General features: G+C 32.8%; 1 protein-coding gene across 1 annotated transcript in view; it reads left to right on the forward strand.

Moving 5' to 3' along the window:
• Positions 1-11,022: 11,022 nt before the first annotated feature.
• LOC111416280 (organic cation transporter protein-like) overlaps positions 11,023-26,279 on the forward strand; it is a 36,672-nt gene continuing 21,415 nt past the window's right edge. Inside the window, exon 1 of the mRNA XM_023048250.2 lies at positions 11,023-11,295. Coding sequence (XP_022904018.2) covers positions 11,277-11,295 — 19 coding nt within the window. The 5' untranslated portion in view covers positions 11,023-11,276. The remainder of the gene's footprint in view (positions 11,296-26,279) is intronic.

Genomic DNA, 26,279 nt, shown 5'->3' on the forward strand with positions numbered 1-26,279 from the left:
TCCCTATCCGGCTCGAAGGACCATTTATGATTATTTATTTTTTATCTGGTGGGCGCTGGTTAACAACAAAATCTTGGTTTTACGTTTCCATAAACTTTATTATTAATTACACTTAAACTATACATATAAATAGCGATTAGTTGTGGCGAGAGTTATATAGGGAGCCTTGCTCCGCGTAAATTGAAGGGGTACTGTTTCGGTGTGTGTTAAATCGAAGACTGACTAACTGATACGAGTTGAGCTCGCAGGCTCCTTCTTTATTTTAGGTCATAACTAGAAACCCTTACCTAAACACCGAAATACCCCAACGCATTCCCACACTTAACTCCACCCAATAAATAATGCGATAAAAGACTCTAATATTGCGACTCGAGACACTTCAAATCTAGACTAAACAAATGAGGCGATACAAATAAATCCAATATAAATGAACTAATATAATATAAACCTATCAAATCTAATATAAATTAACCAATATAATATAAAATCTAACAAATATGTATGTTGATTTTAATGATTTTTAATAGGTAAGTTGATTCCAATGAATTTTAATAGGTAAGTTGATTCCAATGATTTTTAATATGTGAGTTGATTCTAATGATTTTCAATATGTAATTTGATTCTAGTGATTTTTAATATGTAAGTTGATTCTAATGATTAAGAGATTATCATTCCATTTCCAACATCTATTTTGATTTCATCTTTTTGTTATTGGAAGCCTTTTCTAGTTTTTTTAACCCGAGATTTCTTCCCTATTTTATTTTCATCCATATTAATCGTTTCCTCCATTTTACCTTTCAATTCTTGTATAACCTTTCTACCTCGTCTAGCAGTCTTCTTACTCTTAATTTCGTCCACGTTATCATCCACTTTGTTTTTATCAACATTTTCCATTTCACTTTTTCAATTCTTTTATAACCTTCCTTCCTCGTCTAGCAGTCTTCCTACTTTTAATTTCGATTTTAAAACTCATACGCTTATGATCAAACGATGTTCCAAATTATTAATTTATTTATTTCTCAACTCATAAAGAAACCGATACTGTTTATGTAACAATGCTTTTTATACCATAACTAATTTTATTATTAAAAATGATCTATTCAAAGTGGCTACAATACCCTGGAAAGTTTCTAAAAATAAAATCTTTCCTGGAAAATTATAAATGACTTAAAAATATATTATATTTGATAATAGTTGTTAGAAATTAATCAACATTTGAGTGCGCATAATAAAATTGTTGACACTTGTCATAACGTAATACTAAAAGAAAACCGCAACAAAGAAATAACGTTTAATTGCGGGACCTCTTCACACTTCGTGAACGAGATAAAAATGTTTAAAGTCATTTCGCAAAATGTTAACAAAGAACGAACAATTTTTTGTTATTACTTATTATTTAAACGTGGCTCGTGCTGTTTTACCTTTTTAACCGCAAACAATAGGATGCGAAATGAACTTATGGCTCTACATATTCTATTAAAATGTCAAGTTTGTTATAAAACCACAAAATGTTACAGGAAAACCTGTCTAATTATAATTATACGATTACGTAGAAATAATTTTATTATTATAAAATAATTTTGTTAAAACATTCAATTACGTATAATAATTTTATTTTTAGACCGCTTTTCAAGTTTTAAATTGAGTTTCAATTGGAATTTATATTAAACACTTGTTGATTTTTCATTTGCCAAAAGTCTTTTTTTAGGCCACTTCTTAAAAGCAAAAACTACAAAAAAATAAACTCCCATCTCGTAGAACACAACTTCTTCGATTCGCAACGCTCTATTTGGTTCTATTTAATACCGAACCGTAGAAAGTGAATGTTTCGCATTCTCTAATTAGTGTTACCATAAAACACAGACAACACAAGAAAGACGAATATGGTTTTTCAAACTTTGTTGCAACTCACTTTATTATCCAATACTATTTTAGTTAGGTTTTTTAGTTTACGAAATTACGTTGACATTGAGAGTTAAAGTTAGTTATGCAGAAAAGAGTTTTTCTTCATTCTTTTCTTAGATAAAAACGATTGCGTGCATAAATACGTAATCGTTTTATAAAATCGTTGTGAATGAGGACACTTTTGATAGAGAGAGATTCTTAAATCACCTTAGATGAGATTGTAATTGTGCTCATTTTTGTTTTTTTCATACTTGGCTGGTTTTAATTTTTAATTAGTGCTCTCTTGAGATTGTCGTGTGTTTACGCTATTAAATTAATTATTCCGTGTGAAATTGAAAACGCAGAAAGATTGAGAGAGAAAGGAATTACACAAAGTTAGTTTTAGATTATTTAGGTTTGGTTTTAATTTTGTAACAACCACAATTACAATTGTGGTCATCGATTACGTTAAAAGAATTCGTGAGTAATTGTTAGTTTATTTACAAAATGTTTTTATTTATACTTAGCTTATCAATAATTACTCATATCTTTTTACCAAATCGAAATTAAATCATAAAAAAATAAATAGGAAGTTGCGGAATCATAATGTTTCTCAAAAATTGAAAAAACTACACAAAAAAGGAACTCGAAATCAAATTCAAAAATAACGAAAATAAATAATGTGATGCGTGAACAAGTTTGTTAGATACGTCATAAATCGTTTGGGAATTCAGCGTAATTAATAGTAGTCGTCTAAACCGATAATGGAAATAATTCTCCGCGAGACTAATTAATTTTCGTAGAAACTCATCAAAGATCATCTCACAATCGTTTCATCTCGGTGAGCAAATCTATTAAAAAATGCATAAATCTATTGAAAATTGTAAATGAATCGAAAAATGAAGAAATTTATTCGCCGAGATTGAATTGATTAGAAATAATTGAATCATTTGATTTCAGACTTTGAATATAGTTATATTTAATGAATCGGCAATGAGTCTTCATAGCAAACTAATTTGAAATAAGTATTATTGATTATACTATTTTAGGCAGTTTTTCAACATTTTCGTCCATGATTATCATTATCATCAGCCCGTTTCTGTCCACTGCTGGACATAGGCGTCCTCAAGACATCTCCAATCCTCCCTGTTCTAACCCATTGCGATGCAGTTTATCGCCATTCCATAGCTACGTGTCCGTTCTTCTTATCACTTCTTCATTTCGGATTCAGTCTCACAGGGATAACCTCAATATAGCCCCCGTTATCAGCCCAGCTTTACTGCGCTGATAACGGTCTGTTCCTGAACTATGATAAGTGTTCTAAAATTACTTTCACACGTAAACGTTATCCACTAAACAATTCGTATACATTGGGGGCCGGAGCTTTAACATCGAATGACCACATTAATGATCTTGGCGTTTTGTTGGACAGCAGGCTGATGTTCACTTTACATGTGGACTTTACTATTGCCAAGGCTCTAAAGCGGTTGGGTTTTGTGATTAGGACCTGCCGTATGTTCACAAATGTTCAATGCATAAAATCTCTTTATATGGCGTTAGTGGTTAGTGTTCTTAGCTACGCCTCTACTGTCTGGAACCCTCATTATGCTATTCACATTAACCGCATTGAATCTGTTCAGCGTAAGTTCTTGAGATATTTAGCACGCAAAACATTTTTACCTTACGATTAGACCTTACGATTGATTATCTTTTGCGTTGCAATGCTCTACGGTTTCAGACATTGAAGCAAAGGAGGCTGTGCTACGACTTATTATTCTTGTTTAAACTAGTCAACAATCTTTTCAATTCCTCGGAATTGGTGAGAGAATTATGTTTTTATGTACACTCACATCAGACACGTGGTGAATATTTGTTTAGAATTAGTAGATCCTTGTCTTCGGCACATCTTTACCCTCCTCTTGTTAGATTGATTGTTTCTTTAACTGTTTTCAGACGTTTCATGCGGGGCGTGGGTGTGGAGAGATCGTTACTACTCCATTAATGATTATATTTTTATTTATATAAGTAACGATAATTTTTTATGTTTTTTGATTTGTTTATTATTATTGGAGTGTTACTTTTGATTTTGATTTTGTTTTCATTTTGATTTGGAATATTATTTTTTGTTGTACTCTTAAGTTTTTTTGTTATTAATATTTAGTTGAATATCTTGTGGATGCTTTGTTGGGGGTCAACCCTGTTTGCATCCCGAGTGTAAAATAAAATAAAATAAAAATAAAATAGATCTCTCCATTCTGCGTATGTGTCTTTTTTTTCTAGCTTCTTCACCACATCATTCTTCAGTTCCGTGCTATCAACGATATTCTCCTCGCCCTGAACTATGATATTGTTATTGCTCGCGCCCTTATCTTCCCGCAGCTTTCCTCCACTACTAACCAGACCCTCTTTGCTTTCCGCTCCTCTCTTAACAGTTCTAGCATACTCTCTATCCCCGTTTATTTCCAGATCTATTCTTTTCTGAATCCTCTTCTCCATGTCTTCCATTTTCTCATCAAAATTCTTTCTTATTATCCTCCGAACTCGTCCCAACAACTCTCGTTGCTGAAGCCTCCACTGCTATAAACAGATCCATAATTCTTATGCACACCTCCCTAGGAATATTTCTGTCTTGTCCCGAGAGTTCGTGAACTATTACTCTTAATCTTCATACAAATGGCTTTGACAGATTGTTTACGAAGCGCAACATAAAGTGTTTATTGTGCCATATACACATATCGAAATTGAAATAAATATGTAATGATCCAAAACGATAACATTTAAAAAAAATGAGATTGCAACAACGATAACAATAATAAGAATTCCACATTGTTTTCATTCCTTTTATAAACGTAACCTTTCGGTTAAAACAATAAAGTTAATAAAATCTTTCCAGGTAATTTCAAGTCAGTAAAAATAAAATAGATCTCTCCATTCTGCGTAGTGTCACTTGTAGTTTTCTAACAGATGTCTTTGTAAGTGATAGTGTTTCAGCACCGTATCTTAAAAGTGGGAGCACACATTGATTGAATGCTTTCCATTTCATGCTTATGGGGATATCTAAATATGTCTTAAATATGTCCCAAAGTTTTCCATAAGCTGCTCAACTTAAGGTTATTCCTCTCGAGAGCTTGCACGTCTGATTATCTCTATCAATTCTGACTTCATGGCCAAGGTATATGTATTTCTTAGTGATTTTCCACCTTCACAGGTTCGCTAAGTACTAAATTTGTCATCATTTTTGTTTTATTGTAGAAACTTTTAAATTCAAGGTAAAGCCTTATTTTAGATTTAAACTGCCTGGACACGCTCGGGCAGCACATTAAATAGCTTGGCGGCATAATAGTTCACACTCGAAGTGGTGTGAACTATTATCACACTACGTGTAAAATTTAGTTCAATATCGTTGTTATCTAGTTTGATAATTGTGATTATCGCTCACTTTACGATATGAGGTTGGATTATTTTTAATGTATCGTAGACATTCTAGAATATATATAGAGTCAGAATATTCAGCTCAGAGAATTTGGTTCTGAAGAATTCGGCAAAGCGCAAACCAGTCATGACTCTCAAGTATCTCCTTAGCATTCGACACGACAACGACTTTTTTAGAACACTTGTGGGTAGAAGTATCCGTAATAAATTTAAATCCGTATCCGTTTAAATTTATCAGATTTCTAATTGCAAAAATACACTTATTTAACTTTCTGACCAAGCTTAGTACATGAGCTTCCCACGTTAGCTTGGAATCAAGTATCACTTCCAGATATTTAACCGGCTGAGTGAGATTTGCAGGAATTTTTCGTAAAGCAAACGTCAATGACTCCATCTTGGACGCGATAGAAGTCTTCGGGTAGAGCTAGACACCGCCTGATCAAGAGTATTGAAATTAGAGCGGGTATTCCGTTCCGCAACCTCCGAGCTCTGTGGCAGGTAGCCAGGCATGTCAATAATAACTATCAAAAACAGCAATTGAAGTAGTCCAGATCCTTGTGGGACTCCGTATTTAACTGTAATTTTATCAGAAGTCTCGTTGTTGAAAGAAACATACAGAGTGTGCTCCGAAAGTAAGACTTAAGCAATAGAATGCTGGGTTCACTAAAATGGTCAGCTTTTAATTTTAGCAACAATAACTCGTGGTCAACGTAGTCGAAAGCATTATTTATTGTGCCATACAATAAACACAATATTGTGCCTCTTTTTAGTTCTTATAAACACCAGCAAGATGTAATCTATTCTTACACAAATTTGTGCTTAAAAATTCATTTTTGCCATACCTCATGTAGTTTTTTGTGACATTAAAAGTAAAATTAAAAGATTGTGATCTGCACAGCGCCACCTGGTGGAAACTATTACTATTATCTTAGCGAGGTGTTGTCGTGGACGAGTTTAATAGGGATTTAGATATTAGTTTAATAGGGATTAGGAGGCGGTGTATAACCTTTCTTCTATTAATGTCAAGGTTAATTATTTTAACGAAGTTATGATTTCCTTGTTTGATGTCCATGCACCCCTCGTTATTAGGACTCGAAAGAGAAACTCTTTGCCGTGGATTACTGCAAATATCAAGAAGATGAAAGCTCTTCGAGAGTCTGTTCTAAGGCGTTATAGGAGAATGAGAAATCCTGAACATTTTCACTTATATTACTTGTTAATCTTTCTGTTTCAATTAATTCTAACTCTTTCCTTGTTTCAATAAATTTTTGAATCCATATTGAACTAGACTGGAAATCAATCAGTTGCATTTCCAATTCTTCAATTTACAACCAATCGAATTGGGACAAATTCAGTTTATTAAATGACGTCACATTAGTGTACATAATAAACTTAAGTATATCCGATAATTCTTTGAACTGAGAAATATCGCTGAAAATTCCCTGATTGAAGAATCTATCACAGAGATAAACTCTTCAGTAACTTGGTTTTCGTCTGCTTTCTCATGTATTTCCAAATCGTTGATATATTTTTTCAAATTTGGAAAATACTTGTAGTTTCTTGTGATAATATCATCGTTCCTGAAAATTTTGCCTCAAAAGAACGAATGAGATATATCATGACGATAATTGTTTTATTTATGCCTTGAAGCTTCATGTTTAACTTATTTAAATGTTGGTATATTTCTGTAAAAAATATCAATTTTGAAAGCCACATAACATCCAACAACTGTGGGTATTCTTCAACTTTTCCCTCATTTTACAGAAACAGTCTGATTTCTTCCAAGCAATCAACAAATCTTTGAAGTACGTACATCAGTAAGCCATTGTACACCCAAGGGCGTAGATAAGGGCGTAGATCTCTATGACAAGCATGCCCCACTCAGACGACGCAGGGTGAGACATCCGCCCGCACCCTGGTTAAGTGATGAGATGAGATCACTGATGAGGGAGCGTAATCGTGCAAAGCTATTATTTAAACGTATTCCAAATACTATTAATCGTGAAAACTATAGGATCTTGCGTAACCGTTGCAATCACCAATGTAGAAATGCCAAAAAATTGTATTTCTACCGGAGACTATCCAATGCTAATCTGAGAACGTTTTGGAGGTTGATGCGTTCCTTAGGGGCGGTTGAGTCTCCCTCTGTTTGGGCTGCTTGTGATGTGGATTCGGTTTTTTGCTGACCCTCCTCTGCTCATTAGTGGTGGGACTAGGATGACAACTATTTCTGAAATTCTTGCCTCATCTAAATCCTCCTCTTTCTCCTTTGTTCTGGTCACAGCGTCAGAAGTCCGCGATGCCTTGAATCACTCGAGGTCTACGAGTGTGGGAGCTGATGGAGTTGGTTTCAAACTTCTTCTTCCTATATTGGATATTGTTCTTACTTCTATTACCCACATTTTTAACTTCTCCATTGAACGATCCTCATTCCCTTCAATCTGGAAAGTTGCTCATGTTGTCCCTATACCTAAATAAAAGAGTCCCTTCAGTTTAAATGATTTTCGCCCTATTTCCATTTTATCTGTTCTAGCTAAAGCTCTCGAACGCCTTGTTTATCTACAAGTTCAAGAGTATTTACAAGAATTTAACTTGCACAATGAGTTTCAATCGGGTTTTCGTAAGGGTCATAGCACGATAACAGCGCTTATTAAGATTACAGATGATATTAGATATGCTTGCGACAAACGTTGTGTTACCATCCTTGTATTACTTGATTTCAGCAAGTCGTTCGATTCGGTTGATCACGATCTTTTGTTGGCGTCACTAGCTGCCCTTCATTTACCTCTTCATGTTTATCTTGGTTTCAATCTTAATTTTCCTCTCGTTCCTTGTGTGTGCATGCTGATTCTGCTCTCTCGTCTGCTTGTGATATTAAATGTGGTGTACCCCAGGGTAGTGTGTTGGGTCCGTTGCTCTTTTCGATTTTTATTAATGCCGTCACCCACTGCATTTCTTGTGACTATCATGTGTATGCTGATGACCTCCAAATTTACACTACGACAACTATTGATGATTTTCCGGAAGCAATTGCACGTCTTAATCATGACCTTTCCAATATTTTGGATTGGTCGAAACGTTATGGCCTTAAATTAAATCCTGCTAAAACTCAAGCAATTGCGTTTGGCAGTCGACCTTTACTGGCAAAGCTGAATGATTTTTCATCCATTCACTTAATGCTTGACGGAGACATTATTCAGCTGTCAGACACGGTTAGAAACCTTGGGGTGGTTATGGATTTTACAATGTCCTGGAAACCTCAAATTCAATCCGTCTGCAGAAAGGTCTATCATTGTTTCCACTCACTGAAAAGCCTCCGTTGCTTCCTTCCTCCCATGATCCGTCGTAATCTTTGTTTTTCCCTGATCTTCCCCCATATAGATTATGCTGACACGGCATATCCTGATCTTTCGGTAACACTACGAAACAAACTGCAAAGACTTCAAAACAACTGCATACGGTATATCTTTGATCTCGAGAGAACTCAACACATAACCGCATACCGTAATTATTTGCAGATATTAAGCTGTCAGAACCGTAGATCGTTTCGTATATTGACTATGTTATATACTGTTCTTCACAATCAAACCCCAAGGTATCTGTATTGTATATTTCAACGCTTGTCGTCGCATGGTTTACCCACTAGATCTCAGTTAGATTCTGTGCTTATGTTCCCGACCCATAGTACCGAGATTTACCATAAATCGTTTGCTGTGCAGGCAATAACCCTTTGGAATAGTCTGCCTACTGAGATCCGTAATATTCCTCACCTTGTGACATTTAAAAACCACCTAAAACGTCATTTATTAAAACGTTCATTATTTTATTTTCCGCCATAAACCTTGATTCTAAGCACTATTTGGCGAGTATAACGCTGTAATGTTTCTAAATTACCCCCCCTAGAAATACAAGATATCTACGCCCTTGTGTACACCGTGTTGACTTCATCTAACGACACATCGAACTTTCGCTTGTTTAAAGCATGCGACGAGATGAGGTTGATTATTTTTGTGACTACCTCCATTACATTATCAAGAGATGTTAAACCACTCTTAGCAGGCAAGGCTTGTTGGTGAATGATGCAGTGGAATTGAAGAATCGAATTTTTTTACACCATACTTGGAGCACCATCAGTTGTTACGGAAACAATTTTTTTCAAATCAATTTCTTTTTCAGCAAGCGAATTTTTAACAGCCGTACAAATTACAGTGCCCTTTGTAGTAGTTAGCAACGATTTTATCGCAATTAATTCTTCCTTAATGACGTTTCCAACGCAATATCGAACAAAAACAGCTAAACGAGCAGATTTAGCGACGTCAGTGCTTTCGTCAAGCCATAGCGATATAAAAGAAGCAGAGGTAATGTCAATTTTTTGTTGATCTGTTACATTTTCGGACAGTTTTACGATTATCTCTTTTATTGTGTTTCTGGACAGAAGAGTATCTTTGATGCGCTGAATTATCTTATCTTTATTATTGAAATCATCAAAAAGAGAGGGCGCGCTTCACACTTTTTTCGTAGTGCATCATAATGAATTTTGTGATCAGTGACGTGCCCAAAATATTTTGTCGCGTGCCATTTCATTATATCCTGTCCCCTGATCTTCTCCCTTACCAATTCAACATCCCTCCCCGAGTCTCCCTCTATTAATACCATTTTGTTTTTTTAGCCTGGTTACCCTTTTCAACTTCACCTCTTTCTATGTGTCTTCTTTTTCTAGCTTCTTCACCACATCATTCTTCAGTTCCGTGCTATCAACGATATTCTCCTCGCCCTGAACTATGATATTGTTATTGCTCGCGCCCTTATCTTCCCGCAGCTTTCCTCCACTACTAACCAGACCCTCTTTGCTTTCCGCTCCTCTCTTAACAGTTCTAGCATACTCTCTATCCCCGTTTATTTCCAGATCTATTCTTTTCTGAATCCTCTTCTCCATGTCTTCCATTTTCTCATCAAAATTCTTTCTTATTATCCTCCAAACTCGTCCCAACAACTCTCGTTGCTGAAACCTTCACTGCTATAAACAGATCCATAATTCTTATGCACACCTCCCTAGGAATATTTCTGTCTTGTCCCGAGAGTTCGTGAACTATTACTCTTAATCTTCATACAAATGGCTTTGACAGATTGTTTACGAAGCGCAACATAAAGTGTTTATTGTGCCATATACACATATCGAAATTGAAATAAATATGTAATGATCCACAACGATAACATTTAAAAAAAATGAGATTGCAACAACGATAACAATAATAAGAATTCCACATTGTTTTCATTCCTTTTATAAACGTAACCTTTCGGTTAAAACAATAAAGTTAATAAAATCTTTCCAGGTAATTTCAAGTCCCATCTTTTAATAAATAAAAAAAATAAATCCTCGTGTTTAAGATGTTACATCCTGGTACATTTGGAATAACCATAAAGTATGGTAGTAATATTTACCCAATCCCAAAGTATAAAAAATTAACAAAGCGGATATTAAAAAATCTTTAAATTTAAACTATTTGTTACGAATTATTTATTTTATTGAGTTGATAACCTTATTTGTTAAAAATTGTTAACGTTCAAATTGAAATTAATCTTATTTATCGTAAAGCATTACTAATTATTAATAAAATGATTTTTTTAGTGTGGGGTCCTCACATTCACAGTGAGTTCTTACCGCACGTATATATCACGGACCCGATAGGCGAAACGCTACAGTTTCATTCAACGTTAGGGACGCGAACGCGTTATTTAAATCGACTCGCGAAAAAATAAAAAATTTAAACCTCGTTGTACTTATATTATCGAATTTACCACGATTTTTATTCGAGTAATTACCGATTAAGCACTTACATCACCTCGCCGAGTGAACTCAAAAACTATAAATCAAAAATTATTAATTAATTGCGCTAATAATAAAACGGTTTATTTTTTTTTTAAGTTATAAATTTATTACTATTAAGTTTAAGTTCGTTATGAGTGTTAAAGATACAAGTAAGTAATTTTTTTTAATTGTTTAAATAAGATTTGCGTCAAAACATTTTATTTTTATTGTTATTTTAAAAGTGAGTCGTTTAAAATCGAGTCTATTAAACGATTTTTTTATGTGGATTCTTGGCAATGATTTCTGCTACAAAAGAAAAAAATATATTCATCTATACCATTTTTTTTTCTTGTTTATTGTTTAACTCGCAAAATTTAATCGAAACGAATGTAAAGTTTATTTAGCATTAATTTAACTCACTCATCCCATCTCAATCTAAATATTTAAACTTAGAAATTCTTGGTTAATTCGTGGAAGAGATTTAAACAGAAATGTGGTTAAAAATGATTCTGTTAGAATCGAATTGGTTTTACTGAAAACTATCTAATTTTATGTTTAATTATTTCAAATTGAATCATTTATCTACGTCAATTTGAAAGAGTTTGAATAGGAAGAAAGTAAATATTTTGACTTTATTTCCTTGTTATTTCCATGTATTTTCTTTTATTTTTAAATTCTTTAAATAAGTCGATTTATATAAAAAAAAATCATGACGCAAATGAAACGTTATCATTTTTGAATTATTATTGTTTCTTTACACTTTAACATCGAACTATTTTTTCTTACATCTTAAAATAAATTATTAAAACACATTTTTGTAGAAATATCGTTATCGTATAATAATAATAGTTTTAAAATAGATATAAATCAATATTTCTTCACCTAATAATGAAGATGTTGACATTTAAGTGTAAAGTCTAAAGCAATAATATTTATTTTGATCTAGAAAATATTGAATTTCAAAAACCCAACTAACAAAGCAAATTCATTCAATTATTAATTAATGATTAACTTTTTAGTAGCTTCCTGATTCGAGATCAAATTGCAATGAGGAAGTTCTAAAATAAAATTAAATGTTACAAGGACGAAATGTCTCCGTATTAAGAGATATAGTGTACCGAAATCGGTAGAGAGGAGGTTTTTAACTTTTTAGTTTTCAATCAACAACAGTCATTCAACTTGTCTTGGAAAAAGGTTTACATTTTAATTTTTACCTTGCGACTTGCTAAAGGACTTTGTACGAGAAAAAATTCTTTAAGGTTTCTACCTTGACTCAGATTGTGTTCGCTTACAAGTTTTAAACAATTTTTGCAGTTTATTATAATTATAGACGTTTAAGAAAACGATTTAATGGAAGAAATTTAACAACAATTATTTTATCCATCTACATATTTTTTTTAAATAATCAAAGTATTCAAGGTTACAAAAATATATATTTTTAAAAAGAAATATTTTAAAAATACACACTGTTTATAATTATATATAATTGTTTTAGTTGTACAGGGTGATTCAAAGAAAGTGGAACTTATTTATACAGAGAATTTAATTTAAAATGCAATATACAAAAATATATTTTCATAGAAACCAGGGTGTTTGAATGTTTCTGGTTCTAGGTATAATGTTAGTTGTAGAGTCCACAGAACTCTACAATTTTCAAATTTTTTTACGTAAACTTTCACTACCTACCGTTAGGTGGCGCCCCCCTTTCCGCGTACAGACATCTCTTGGGTTTAATTCCACTTCCAACCAGTAGGCGGCACGAATTTTTCTAGTTACTTTTTAATAAAGTCACCAGATCTAGTTACTTTTCCAATACCAACCTAAATCTAGTAACTTTTTGCCCCCCCAGATTTAAGTTGGTCACTTTCCCTATACTTATAACATTGGAGCGTAACGTCACAAGGAACCGCTTTGATCCAGAACCGGCATTAATACACTACTCTTTTCTCCTATATTTTTCCCGAGTGGTCTCTCGCTGCTGAAATTTAGTGTACACTTGCTAGGAAATGACCTCTTTGAATTTTTTCTAAAAGGGGAAATTTAGTGTACAAATTTTAGTCGGAGAGAGCCCTCGATTTTCCCACAATAATAAAAGAGAAGAACAACTAACTTCCTTCCAACATGTAAAGCCACAATTATTGATGTAGTCACAAAAAATGTACAGTATGTAGTAGAAGAAACTGAAAAAAAAAATTGGGATTTAAACACTCTGGTGTATATGTACGTGTGTAATAATAGAATAGGTAATAAAAAAAAACTCAATTAAAAAGTATCCAAACACCGAAAAAAGTATCCGAATACCGGCAGGCCCGAACTTAAGACTTCAGGGGCTCCGGGCAAATTTGCTGATGGGGCCCCCAGTATAAACATACGTAATATACAATATATGCACACTAATTTTAACTAAGGAATGTAATGATGAAATAATTTTAGAACATGTTAAAATATTAGAATGTTGGATTTTGTATAAAGTAATTCTATATGATATATTAAAAGTGTTAAAATATTTACAACAATTTTATATTTGTAACTGTAATTATTAAAGGTTAATATACCACATTAAGAAAGTATCTGACAAATTCGTTGCAATACTACTGTAATGTCCTATGCAACAAATAATTCAAAAATAAAGTCAGAATAAAAATAAAATAGTACATATAAGGATTATTTTAATTTTTTCTGTTGAACGGACTCTATTTTTGCTTTACTTTATTCTGCTTCATTGTGCGAAACACTATACAGCTGTGCAGCTCACAGCACTGCTATGCTGCACCAACCCACCGACAAAAAATCAAAATATCTCTATCTATGAAATTAGTATGGTTAAAGTATAGTTGTACTGGTTGTAGTAAGTTCCCAAACAACTTTGGGCGATCCCAGACTTTCTTTTATGATATAATCAAATTAAAAACATGCTCGAATTCGAATTCACAAACCTAACTGCCTATAAAAGCAGGAAACGTACACAAACCATCGGCCTACTGGCGAAATTGTTAGTAAAACATAAGAAATAATGTTAATAATTCTGGAATACATATTTGGTACAAATGTAAAAGGTAAACGTTTTTTTTTTTTAGAATCATTCGGGTTTAGCCGTCTTGACAGACGTGTGATTAAACCAGAATGTTTCTAGTTTTAGGTCTAGTGTCAGTTCTAGTTTTAATTGTTATTTAGCGTTAGATTGTGGTATATTTTTATTGAACGACAAGTAGAACTAATATTACACCAGAAACATTCGGATTTAGCAGTGCATCTCTTAAGACGGCCGAAAACCTTTTTCCAAGCAAAACTTTTCTTTTGCAAAACTACCCAATGCCTCTACAACTAAGCTATGTTGCATTTTATATGGGACAGTGCAAGTGCATAGTAGTTTCGTAACTATAGTTACTGCATTCATATCTTCTAAATTAAGTCGGTTAAATAAGTGAACTAGTAGTATTCTTTCTGCCGATGGCAATGGTGAAAACAGAAAAACAATTGAATGTGTCGTTTAAGAAAAAATTAGGAACATGTAATATTTTTAAATGGAACATCCTGTATATTTTTGCAAAATCAAATGTACAACATTTTTAAAACAAAGAAGGTTATAAGCATTATCGGCCTAAAATTTCTGTTTTGTTGTGAAGTTCGATCAAGTTCATGTATCTCCTTTTATAAGCTTCGTTCTTGACATAACCCCAAAAGTAAAAATGCAATGAAGTTGTGTCAGGTGATTTTGGAGGCTAACGTATTGGACCATTGTTTGCTATCCATCTATTTTGAAAAAGCTCCATCTTGTTGGAAATACATTTCCCTACGTGCCTCTAAGTTGACATTGTCTAAACATGTTTCTAGAAAATACAGAAACATATCAACGTATCTCCTTCCTGTCAATGTGCCTTCATAGAAAATTGGTAAAAGTAATATTAGACCACATTTATTAGACCACATCACACATTAATACTAAATTCTATTTGAGGATTTCTGGGATGAACTTTCTGGGTTTGTTCATTGGAAAGAGGACGCTCTTATTAACAATTTGGGAAGTTTTCATACTCATATTCCAAGAAATGGATTTTATACAAATTTTTAAAACTTAATCGGCGGAATTGCAAAATTCGAAAAAATTCTTGATCATTTCAAAAATTTATTTCTCAAAAACTAAAAGTGATTTTGCAAAACGGCGTTTTGGAGGATACTTTAATTAATAATTGGTGATATTTCCACAATGATCCTTCAAGAAACATTTTATATCGAATTTTGAAAGTTATTGATGAAAATTGCAACATCCATAATTTTATCAAAACTTCAAATATTGTTTTCTCAAAAACTAAAAGCTATTTTGCAAATTGTGTTAGTTCACTGGAAAGAGGACACTCTTATTAAGACTTTGGGAAATTTTCATACTCATATTCCAAGAAATGGATTTTATACGAAATATTAAAGCTTAATCGTCGAAAATTGGAAAATTCGAAAAAGTTGTTGATTACTTCAAAAATTTATTTCTCAAGAACTAAAAGTGATTTTTCAAAACAGTTTTTTACATCAAAAAGAGGATACTTTAATTAATAATTGGTGATATTTCCACAAAGATCCTTCAAGAAATTAATTTTACAGCGAATTTTGAAAATTATTGATGAAAATTGCAACATCGAAAATTTTATCAAAACTTCAAATATTGTTTTCTCAAAAACTAAAAGTTATTTTTCAAAACGTGTTGGTTTATAGGAAAGAGGACACATTTATTAACATATTGGGAAGTTTTCATACTCATATTCCAAAAAATCGATTTTATACAAATTTTTAAAACTTAATCGGCGAAAATTGCGAAATTCGAAAAAATTGTCGATTGTTTCAAAAATTTATTTCTCAAAAACTAAAAGCGATTTTTCAAAACTTCTTGTTGCATTAAAAAGAGAATTCTTTAATTAATAACTGGTGATAGTTCCACAAGGATCCTTCCAGAAATTAATTTTATAGCGAATTTTGAAAGTTATTGATAAAAATTGCAACATCAAAAATTTTATCAAAACTTCAAATATTGTTTTCTCAAAAACTTGATTATTATCTGCAGTGTCGAACACCTAAAAGAGATACTAGCTCCTGTGAATGGTGGGCGGATTTTAAAAAATAGCTGGATAGGCCGTATACCGGATAGATGCCGGATATCCGTTCGACCACTAGTGTTTTTAATGGTATTGATGATTCACAGAAGTCAAAAGATGATCTTTGTTTTCTTGGATTAACACATACTGAAAACTGTGTCTCATATGTTGTATGAGACATAGCTGATATACCACATCTAACAATAAATAACAATTAAAACTAGAACTAACACCGAGAACTAGAAATATTCAGATTTAAGGAGCAAAAAGCTTCATAAGAAATAACATATTATTTGCTGTCAGAAGAACATCCCATAAAATTTTCAATCAATTTCAAAACTGCTTTGTCATCAGCGCTTGTTATGTTTGCATCCAGATGAGATGGCTATTAGTACAACTATTCTGCAAAAAGCTACATTTTCTGCAGGCTCAGGAGCAACATGATGCATCTCTTCTTTCTAGAACAGTTTGGTGATAAACTATGATTGAGGTTTTATCACAACATCTTTTACCATTAATACGTTTATTAGTTCTGTTGAGCTTTTATTACCTCTGGATCAACTGGTGTCTAATTAATCAAAATAAAATTATTCCTATTTCCAGTTCAAGAAAATAATATAACTTTTTGCATGATTACAACACTTTCTTTTATATAGATATAGAAATCCTCGTAAATAAGTAAGTAAATAATTAATCATTATTCTTATACTTATCAATGTTATTGTTTTTATTTTAATTCTAAAAATGGTATAAATAATAATCCCCAACGTTCAAAAACGATATAAATCGATGTAATTGACCCAGTTCTCTCGATAAAACCTTTTAATCTAAATTATTCTAAACTCATTCTGTTGGGATCAATTTTTCCCATGCAATAAACGTTTAAAAATGATCGTGATTATAAATATCACACGTCGACGTTAAACGTGTTAAATTTTTTGAATTGTTTTTATTTTTATTTTTCAATCCACAAGTATAAGTAGTTCAATGTCTTCAATGGTGATTTGTTTTTTTGCAAAAAACTACGCGTTGCCTTGGTCTTTGGTGTGCATAATTTATTACGTGAAGTATTTTTTTTTTTATTTTTCGAAGCTTGGTGCAATGTTTTTCTAGGTCAATGTTACAACCAGCTCGGGGTTTTATACGGATTCGAAAATCGTATACAAGACCTTGTCATTGACTTTGCTGCTTATTTTGTTTGATTTTATGTTAAAAAATTAATCCACTTTTATAATTTGTCGATATTTTTGTTGTATATAACTAACGATGCTTTAATAAGTTTTGGGTTCAAGGTGAAAAAAAAAAAATTAAAAGTGAAATTGTTGCATCTTGAGTAAGTTTCTACATCCTTTAATGTGTGTAATTATTTTCGTTATTATCTTGGTAATATCTCGCGATCGTTACGGTGGATTTCTTTCATAGCAAAAAAAAAAAAACTTGCGAAAGACTTAGATTATGCTAAAGTTCGTATTTTGAAAGTGTTATTAACACGTAAATATAGCAACAACGAAAGTCGTTTTAAAGCCAACGAACGTCTTGTGTATCGACCGCCACCAGTATTATTGTTATTTATTAACATTTCCTTGTAGTACTTATTATGTAATAGCTCAGCACGAATTACTTTACCGTCTTATAAATCTCGCCGTCTGGAGAATATAGAACAAAAACATTAAGATATATTTTTTTTATAATTATTAAATATTTATCCATATTAATTATGGAGATTTTCGATCCTAACTTAGCTTGTATGTTTATTATGATTACATAAATGGAACGAATTTCAACAAATGTTAATAGAATTTATGCCTTGGCGTAATTTAATAGTGAGGAATGTTTAAGGCAAACAAACAGACATTTCCTCATTCAATATTTTTGCATTATATCGGGGAAATCTTTCAAACAATTTATTCTAAAGATAATTTGGAACAATTTTATCTTGTTTGAATATCATAATGGTATAAATCAATGTTTGAAATGTAAATACGCAAAGGCGTGTCAGTAAAAATATCCCTACGATACTTAACGGCGATGGAAGAATTAAAAAAATTAATTTTGACATTTTTTGACAATCTTTGAAAGATACTAGAGAACAGAAAAAGCTTGTTGGTGCGTGTCAAAATCTTACTATTCGATTGAAAATGCCTTCAAGATGTTTAATAACACCAAGAAAAGTTGGTAACTTTGAAGGGGATGTTTTCCAGAAAATACAAAGACTTAAAAATATGGGGAAAAACTGATTGGTGTGAATTAAAATGTTTCTAATCGGTTAAAAACAATCCTAGAATACTCAGCAAGGATGAAATAATTAAAGAATTGATTTTGATAGCAGGAAACTGAAAATGATTTTTGGTGGATGTCAAAATGGTACTATTTGATTCACTTTTAAGAGGATGTGTTCCAAAAACTTTAAATATAGGGAAAATCTGATTAGTGTTAATAAAAATGGTTGTAATCTGTTGAAAAGATCCCTAGGATACTCAACGAGGTTGGTAATTTAATCGTGGAGAATGTTTAAGGCAAACAAACAGACATTTCCTCACTCAATATTTTTGCATTATATCGGGGAAATCTTTCAAACGATTTATTCTAAAGATAATTTGGAAAAATTTTATCTTGTTTATGACTTTTTGATTACCAAGAATAATAATATGATAATTAATTACAAATATATCGATATCAATCGCTCTTCACACATTGATAAAAACACTTTTGCATATCATAATGGTATAAACCTATATACGCAAAGACGTGTCGGTAAAAATATCCCTACCATACTTAACGGGGATGGGAGAATTAAAAAAATTGATTTTGACGTTTTTTGACAGTCTTTGAAAGATACTAGGAAACAGAAAAAGCTTGTTGATGCGTGTCAAAATCGTAATATTCGACTGGAAATGTCTTCAAGATATTTAATAACACCAAGAAAAGTTGATAACTTTGAAGGGGATGTTTTCCAGAAAATACAAATACTTAAAAATATAGGGAAAAACTGATTGGTGTGAATTAAAATGTTTCTAATCGGTTAAAAACATTCCTAGGATACTCAGCAAGGATGAAATAATTAAAGAATTGATTTTAATGTTTTCTGGCAGTATTTCAAAGATAGCAGGAAACAGAAAATGATTTTTGGTGGATGTCAAAATGGTACTATTCGATTCACTTTTAAGAGGATGTGTTCCAAAAGCTTTAAATATAGGGAAAAATCTGATTAGTGTTAATAAAAATGGTTGTAATCTGTTGAAAAGATCCCTAGGATACTCAACGAGGTTGGTAATTTAATCGTGGAGAATGTTTAAGGCAAACAAACAGACATTTCCTCGCTCAATATTTTTGCATTATTTCAGGGAAATCTTTCAAACGATTTATTCTAAAGATAATTTGGAACAATTTTATCTTGTTTATGACTTTTTGATTACCAAGAATAATAATATGATAATTAATTACAAATATATCGATATCAATCGCTCTTCACACATTGATAAAAACACTTTTGCATATCATAATGGTATAAACCTATATACGCAAAGACGTGTCGGTAAAAATATCCCTACGATACTTAACGGGGATAGAAGAATTAAAAAAATTGATTTTGACGTTTTTTGGCAGTCTTTGAAAGATACTAGCGAACAGAAAAAGCTTGTTGGTGCGTGTCAAAATCGTACTATTCGATTGGAAATGCCTTCAAGATGTTTAATAACACAAAGAAAAGTTGATAACTTTGAAGGGGATGTTTTCCAGAAAATACAAAGACTTAAAAATATAGGGAAGAACTGATTGGTGTGAATTAAAATGTTTCTAATCGGTTAAAAACATTCCTAGGATACTCAGCAAGGATGAAATAACTAAAGAATTGATTTTGATGTTTTCTGGCAGTGTTTCAAAGATAGCAGGAAACTGAAAATAATTTTTGGTGGATGTCAAAATGGTACTATTCGATTCACTTTTAAGAGGATGTGCTCCAAAAACTTTAAATATAGGGTAAATCTGATTAGTGTTAATAAAAATGGTTGTAATCTGTTGAAAAGATCCCTAGGATACTCAACGAGGTTGGTAATTTAATTGTGGAGAATGTTTAAGGCAAACAAACAGACATTTCCTCACTCAATATTTTTGCATTATATCGGGGAAATCTTTCACACGATTTATTCTAAAGATAATTTGGACAATTTTATCTTGTTTATCACTTTATAATTACCAAGAATAATAATATGATAATTAATTACATATATATCGATATCAATCGCTCTTCATACATTGATAAAAACACTTTTGCATATCATAATGGTATAAACCTATATACGAAAGGCGTGTCGGTAAAAATATCCCTACGATACTTAACGGCGATGGAAGAATTAAAAAAATTGATTTTGACGCTTTTTGACAGTCGTTGAAAGATACTAGGAAACAGAAAAAGCTTGTTGGTGCGTGTCAAAATCGTACTATTCGACTGGAAATGTCTTCAAGATATTTAATAACACCAAGAAAAGCTGATAACTTTGAAGGGGATGTTTTCCAGAAAATACAAAGACTAAACAATATGGGGAAAAACTGATTGGTGTGAATTAAAATGTTTCTAATCGGTTAAAAACATTCCTAGGTTACTCAGCAAGGATGAAATAACTAAAGAATTGATTTTGATGTTTTCTGGCAGTGTTTCAAAGATAGGAGGAAACAGAAAATGATTTTTGGTGGATGTCAAAATGGTACTATTCGATTCACTTTTAAGAGGATGTGTTCCAAAAGCTTTAAATATAGGGAAAAATCTGATTAGTGTTAATAAAAATGGTTGTAATCTGTTGAAAAGATCCCTAGGATACTCAACGATGTTGGTAATTTAATCGTGGAGAATGTTTAAAGCAAACAAACAGACATTTCCTCACTCAATATTTTTGCATTATATCGGGGAAATCTTTCAAACGATTTATTTTAAAGATAATTTGGAAAAATTTTATCTTGTTTATGACTTTTTGATTACCAAGAATAATAATATGATAATTAATTACAAATATATCGATATCAATCGCTCTTCACACATTAATAAAAACACTTTTGCTTATCATAATGGTATAAACCTATATACGCAAAGGCGTGTCGGTAAAAATATCCCTATGATACTTAACGGCGATGGAAGAATTAAAAAAATTGATTTTGACCTTTTTTGAAAGTCTTTGAAAGATACTAGGAAACAGAAAAAGTTTGTTGGTGCGTGTCAAAATCGTACTATTCGACTTGAAATGTCTTCAAGAAATTTATAACACCAAGAAAAGTTGATAACTTTGAAGGGGTCGTTTTCCAGAAAATACAAAGACTTAAAAATATGGGGAGAAACTGATTGGTGTGAATTAAAATGTTTCTAATCGGTTAAAAACATTCCTAGGATACTCAGCAAGGATGAAATAATTAAATAATTGATTTTGATGTTTTCTGGCAGTGTTGCAAAGATAGCAGGAAACTGAAAATAATTTTTGGTGGATGTCAAAATGGTACTATTCGATTCACTTTTAAGAGGATGTGTTCCAAAAACTTTAAATATAGGGAAAAATCTGATTAGTGTTTATAAAAATGGTTGTAATCTGTTGAAAAGATCCGTAGGATACTCAACGAGGTTGGTAATTTAATCGTGGAGAATGTTTAAGGCAAACAAACAGACATTTCCTCACTCAATATTTTTGCATTATATCGGGGAAATCTTTCAAACGATTTATTCTAAAGATAATTTGGAACAATTTTATCTTGTTTATGACTTTTTGATTACCAAGAATAATAATATGATAATTAATTACAAATATATCGATATCAATCCTTACACATTGATAAAAACACTTTTGAATATTATAATGGTATAAATCAATGTTTGAAATCTGTATACGCAAAGGCGTATCGGCGTATCTCTACGATACTTAACAGGGATGGAAGAAATAAAAAAATTGATTTTGACGCTTTTTGGCAGTCTTTAAAAAATACTAGGAAACAGAAAATGCTTGTAGGTGCGTCAAAATCGTACTATTCAATTGGAAATGCCTTCAAGATGTTTAATAACACAAAGAAAAGTTGATAACTTTGAAGGGGATGTTTTCCAGAAAATACAAAGACTTAAAAATATAGGGAAAAACTGATTGGTGTGAATTAAAATGTTTCTAATCGGTTAAAAACATTCCTAGGATACTCAGCAAGGATGAAATAACTAAAGAATTGATTTTGATGTTTTCTGGCAGTGTTTCAAAGATAGCAGGAAACAGAAAATGATTTTTGGTGGATGTCAAAATGGTACTATTCGATTCACTTTTAAGAAGATGTGTTCCAAAAACATTAAATATAAGGAAAATCTGATTAGTGTTAATAAAAATGGTTGTAATCTGTTGAAAAGATCCGTAGGATACTCAACGAGGTTGGTAATTTAATTGTGGAGAATGTTTAAGGCAAACAAACAGATATTTCCTCACTCAATATTTTTGCATTATATCGGGGAAATCTTTCAAACGATTTATTCTAAAGATAATTTGGAAAAATGTCATCTTGTTTATGACTTTTTGATTACCAAGAATAATAATATGATAATTAATTACAAATATATCGATATCAATCGCTCTTCATACATTGATAAAAACACTTTTGCATATCATAATGGTATAACCTATATACGCAAAGGCCTGTCGGTAAAAATATCCCTACGAACTTAACGGGGATGGAAGAATTAAAAAAATTGATTTTGACGCTTTTTGACAGTCTTTGAAAGATACTAGGAAACAGAAAAAACTTATTGGTGCGTGTCAAAATCGTACTATTCGACTGGAAATATCTTCAAGATATTTAATAACACCAATTTTTTTTTTCATTTATTCCAAAACCAGTTCAACAATAACAATGTTTTTCATGGTTACGTTTAGTTAGTTTTTTAATAAATTCGCTGATAGTTGGGACATTTAAGTCTTCATGGAGCTCCTCGTTTCTTACAAATCACGGCGCGTTCACTGAGATCCGCAAAAGTTTATTTTGTAGGGTTTGAATTTTTCTCTTGTTTGAAGTTGATGAATTGCTCCAAACTGGGCAGGCGTAAGTTACTAGTGACCTGATGAGGGTTTGTAAAGAAGTAGAGTGCACTCAGTTCGCAGTGGTGATTTTGTGTTGATCAGAGGATACAGTTGGCGAAGCCTGGCATATCCTTGGTAGACCTTTGAGTTTATGTGAAGTTTCCAAGTGAGGCGGTGATCAAGGAGAACTCCGAGGTATTTAATTTCTTTAATAATCTTTTGCTTTCCACTGTATTTCTTGATCGTTTATAATAATGTAAGGAGCATTTCGATAAGGTCTTAGCGAAAAAATCTTGGTCTGGCATTTGCTGGCATTGAGCAGAATGGCCCATTTTGATAACCATTTCTGAATTTTGTCCACTGACCTTTGAAGTGTCTCAATAGCATCAATAAGGATGTCCTTTTGTCCCATTATTAACATGTCATCCGCAAACATGGCCATTTCGAAGTTTACGTCGGTCGAGATATCATGTATAAAGATGTTGAACCTTGTAGTAAAATACTTGCAGGCATCCTGTAAGTATTTTTCGAGCGCTGGAAAGGAGTAGTCGTTGATGGTGACGGGGAAAGTTCTCTCCTCCAGGAAGGAGAACAGAATGGCAAGTAAATAGTTGCTTAACCCCGTTTGATTGAGCTTGTATTTTAACCCTTCAATCCAGACAGTATCAAAGGTCCTTGCTACATCCAGCGAAACAACAACTGTAAACTTTTTAGCCTCGAACCCTTCCTCGATATATTCCGCTACTCTTGCCAGTTGTTGAACCGTGGAGTGTCTCTCTCTAAATCCGTACTGGATGTTTGGGATTATTTTGAGGAGGCTTAACTCTTCTTGTAGTCGATGATGGATGACTCGTTCGAATAGCTTAGAAAAGGATGAGAGGAGACTGATTGGGCGATAATTGGCTGGGTCCGTATTGATTTTGCCTAGCTTTCTGAACATTAGAAAGCCTTCCAGAAACATTCTTCCAGATATTCCGGAAAGGTGTTGGTTTTGTCTTCGTCGGAGAATACTGGCGTTTCATTGACTAATAGGGTAGGCATTTCTTCATATGTCCGCGTTATTTTCCTAGTAGTCTTCCACAAGTCCGGGTTATTTACTTCAAAACTTTCGATGAGTTTTCTATAATTGTTGATTCTACAGGCATCTACTTCCTGAGAAATTCTATGAGTTAGTCTATCCAGTGTAGTTTTATTTCTGGGTTAAGCGTCTGTTGCCATTCTCGGCGAACCCTCCGTTTTTCTTGATTAGGTCTAAGATGTTTTTAGGGGGAACGTTGTAATTGCTTGTAGGATTCCTTTTGAAAGATTTCGTTGAAGAAACAGCTACTTCCTTAATCTTTGAAGTCAGTGAGTGGATTTTTGCGTCTAACTCGTTCAGAGTAGCTGTTGTTGGTAAGCTAAATTCTTGATTATTCAGTGAGTCTCCAAACTCTGCCCAGTTGATGAATCCATTGATCAGCTTAGGAATTTTAGGTTTGTATTCAGGTTGCTTTGCAAGGGTGAGATTAATGGCAAATGATCCGAGTTTAACTCGCTGATTACACATAGATTTAACTGGATGGTAAAATTTTTGGTTATTACTATATCTAAAATATCCGGTTGATAGTCACTTCTATATGGAAAGTAGGTAAAATCGATTGGGCAGTGCACTTGAAAACCGTATTTGGTTGCTTATAATTCCAGATGGATTATCTGCTCTGCATCCGCAGTGTTTATTCTTGCTGTTAGGATCTCCTATAAATAGGGTAGATATAGAGCTACTCAACATTGTATGTCAATGCATGTCAATTTCTAGTAGTTTTTTGTTAGGTTGTTTGTATCCACATATGATATTAACTGGAGTTGAGTTATTTGTTTGGATTACTGTTGCCGTTACTTCAATAGCAATGGTTTTACAGCTAAATTGATGGTGTTGAATTTGTCTTTTAATTATAATCGCCACCCCCCGGCAGCTGTGGCGGAAGGCCTATCTGCTCTATATACATTATATCTTGCTATTCGGAAAGTCTCACTTGAAGCTAGGTGATTCCGTGATACAAGGTTGTATATGATTGTTAGATTAGTCGTGAATTAAATGTGGGAGTAAATGGTTAATTACAAATGTTTTGATTTGTGGTATTAACGAAACAAGGAAATCTTTATGATAGGAGAGGTGCCTGTGATTCTGAGGATTGTTTTTGGTTTGGTTGATTCTCTACTTGAGCTGGAGTAGGCGTGCTTTTTACTGTCGATGCGTAGCTCCTGATATTAGTCTTTGTTTGAGGTATCGCTTGTGAGCTCTGGGTTCTTTGCGCAAGATAGAGTGAAGTTGTTTGACGATGGTATTTGTTCTGATATTCGATGTGAATTTTACAGCCTAGATGATCTTGGCCACAATTGGCACACTTTGGTGGAACACTTTGAAATGTTTTGCAATTAGTGTGGTTGTGATTTTCACCACATTTGACTCTCCTAGGGCTTATTGAGCAGTAATTTTTCGTATGTCCATATCGTTGGCAGTTATGGCATTGGGGAACCTTTTGGGAATTCCTCCTGGCTTCGACTGTGATGATTACGTTGAAAATTTCCTTGACTTGATAGATTTCTTTGGCGTTCTCTGTGGTTTCTAGATCAGCTGCGCATAAAGGTATGGGATATTTTGACTTATTGAGCAATCTCGTGACTCTTATGACTGGTAGGTTTAGTTGATTCAATTCGGATTTGATTTCTTGATCGGATTTTGATATCGGGATATTGCGTAAGATCACAGAAAGAGGTTTACTGTAGGGATCTTGATAAGTATGGAATGGAATTTTGTTTTCTTTGTAGAATTTGGTGACCGCTCTGTAGTCATCAGCATGGGTTAAGTATTTGAATTTTTGTATGTAGTAGTGAAACTGTGTTTTGTGTTCGCTTTTAAGTCAGTAATTAGCTGCTGGTGGTTTAGGGCAGTATGGTTAAAAATAGGGGGAATTTTTTGGTTTTTATTTTCCTCTTTATTATTAGGGTTGTTTGAAGCCGTACTAGGTTTATTGCTCTCATCCACTAAGGCGGCATATT

The sequence above is a fragment of the Onthophagus taurus genome, chromosome 3, assembly GCF_036711975.1.
Source record: "Onthophagus taurus isolate NC chromosome 3, IU_Otau_3.0, whole genome shotgun sequence".
In the NCBI taxonomy this organism is placed as follows: Eukaryota; Metazoa; Arthropoda; class Insecta; order Coleoptera; family Scarabaeidae; genus Onthophagus; species Onthophagus taurus.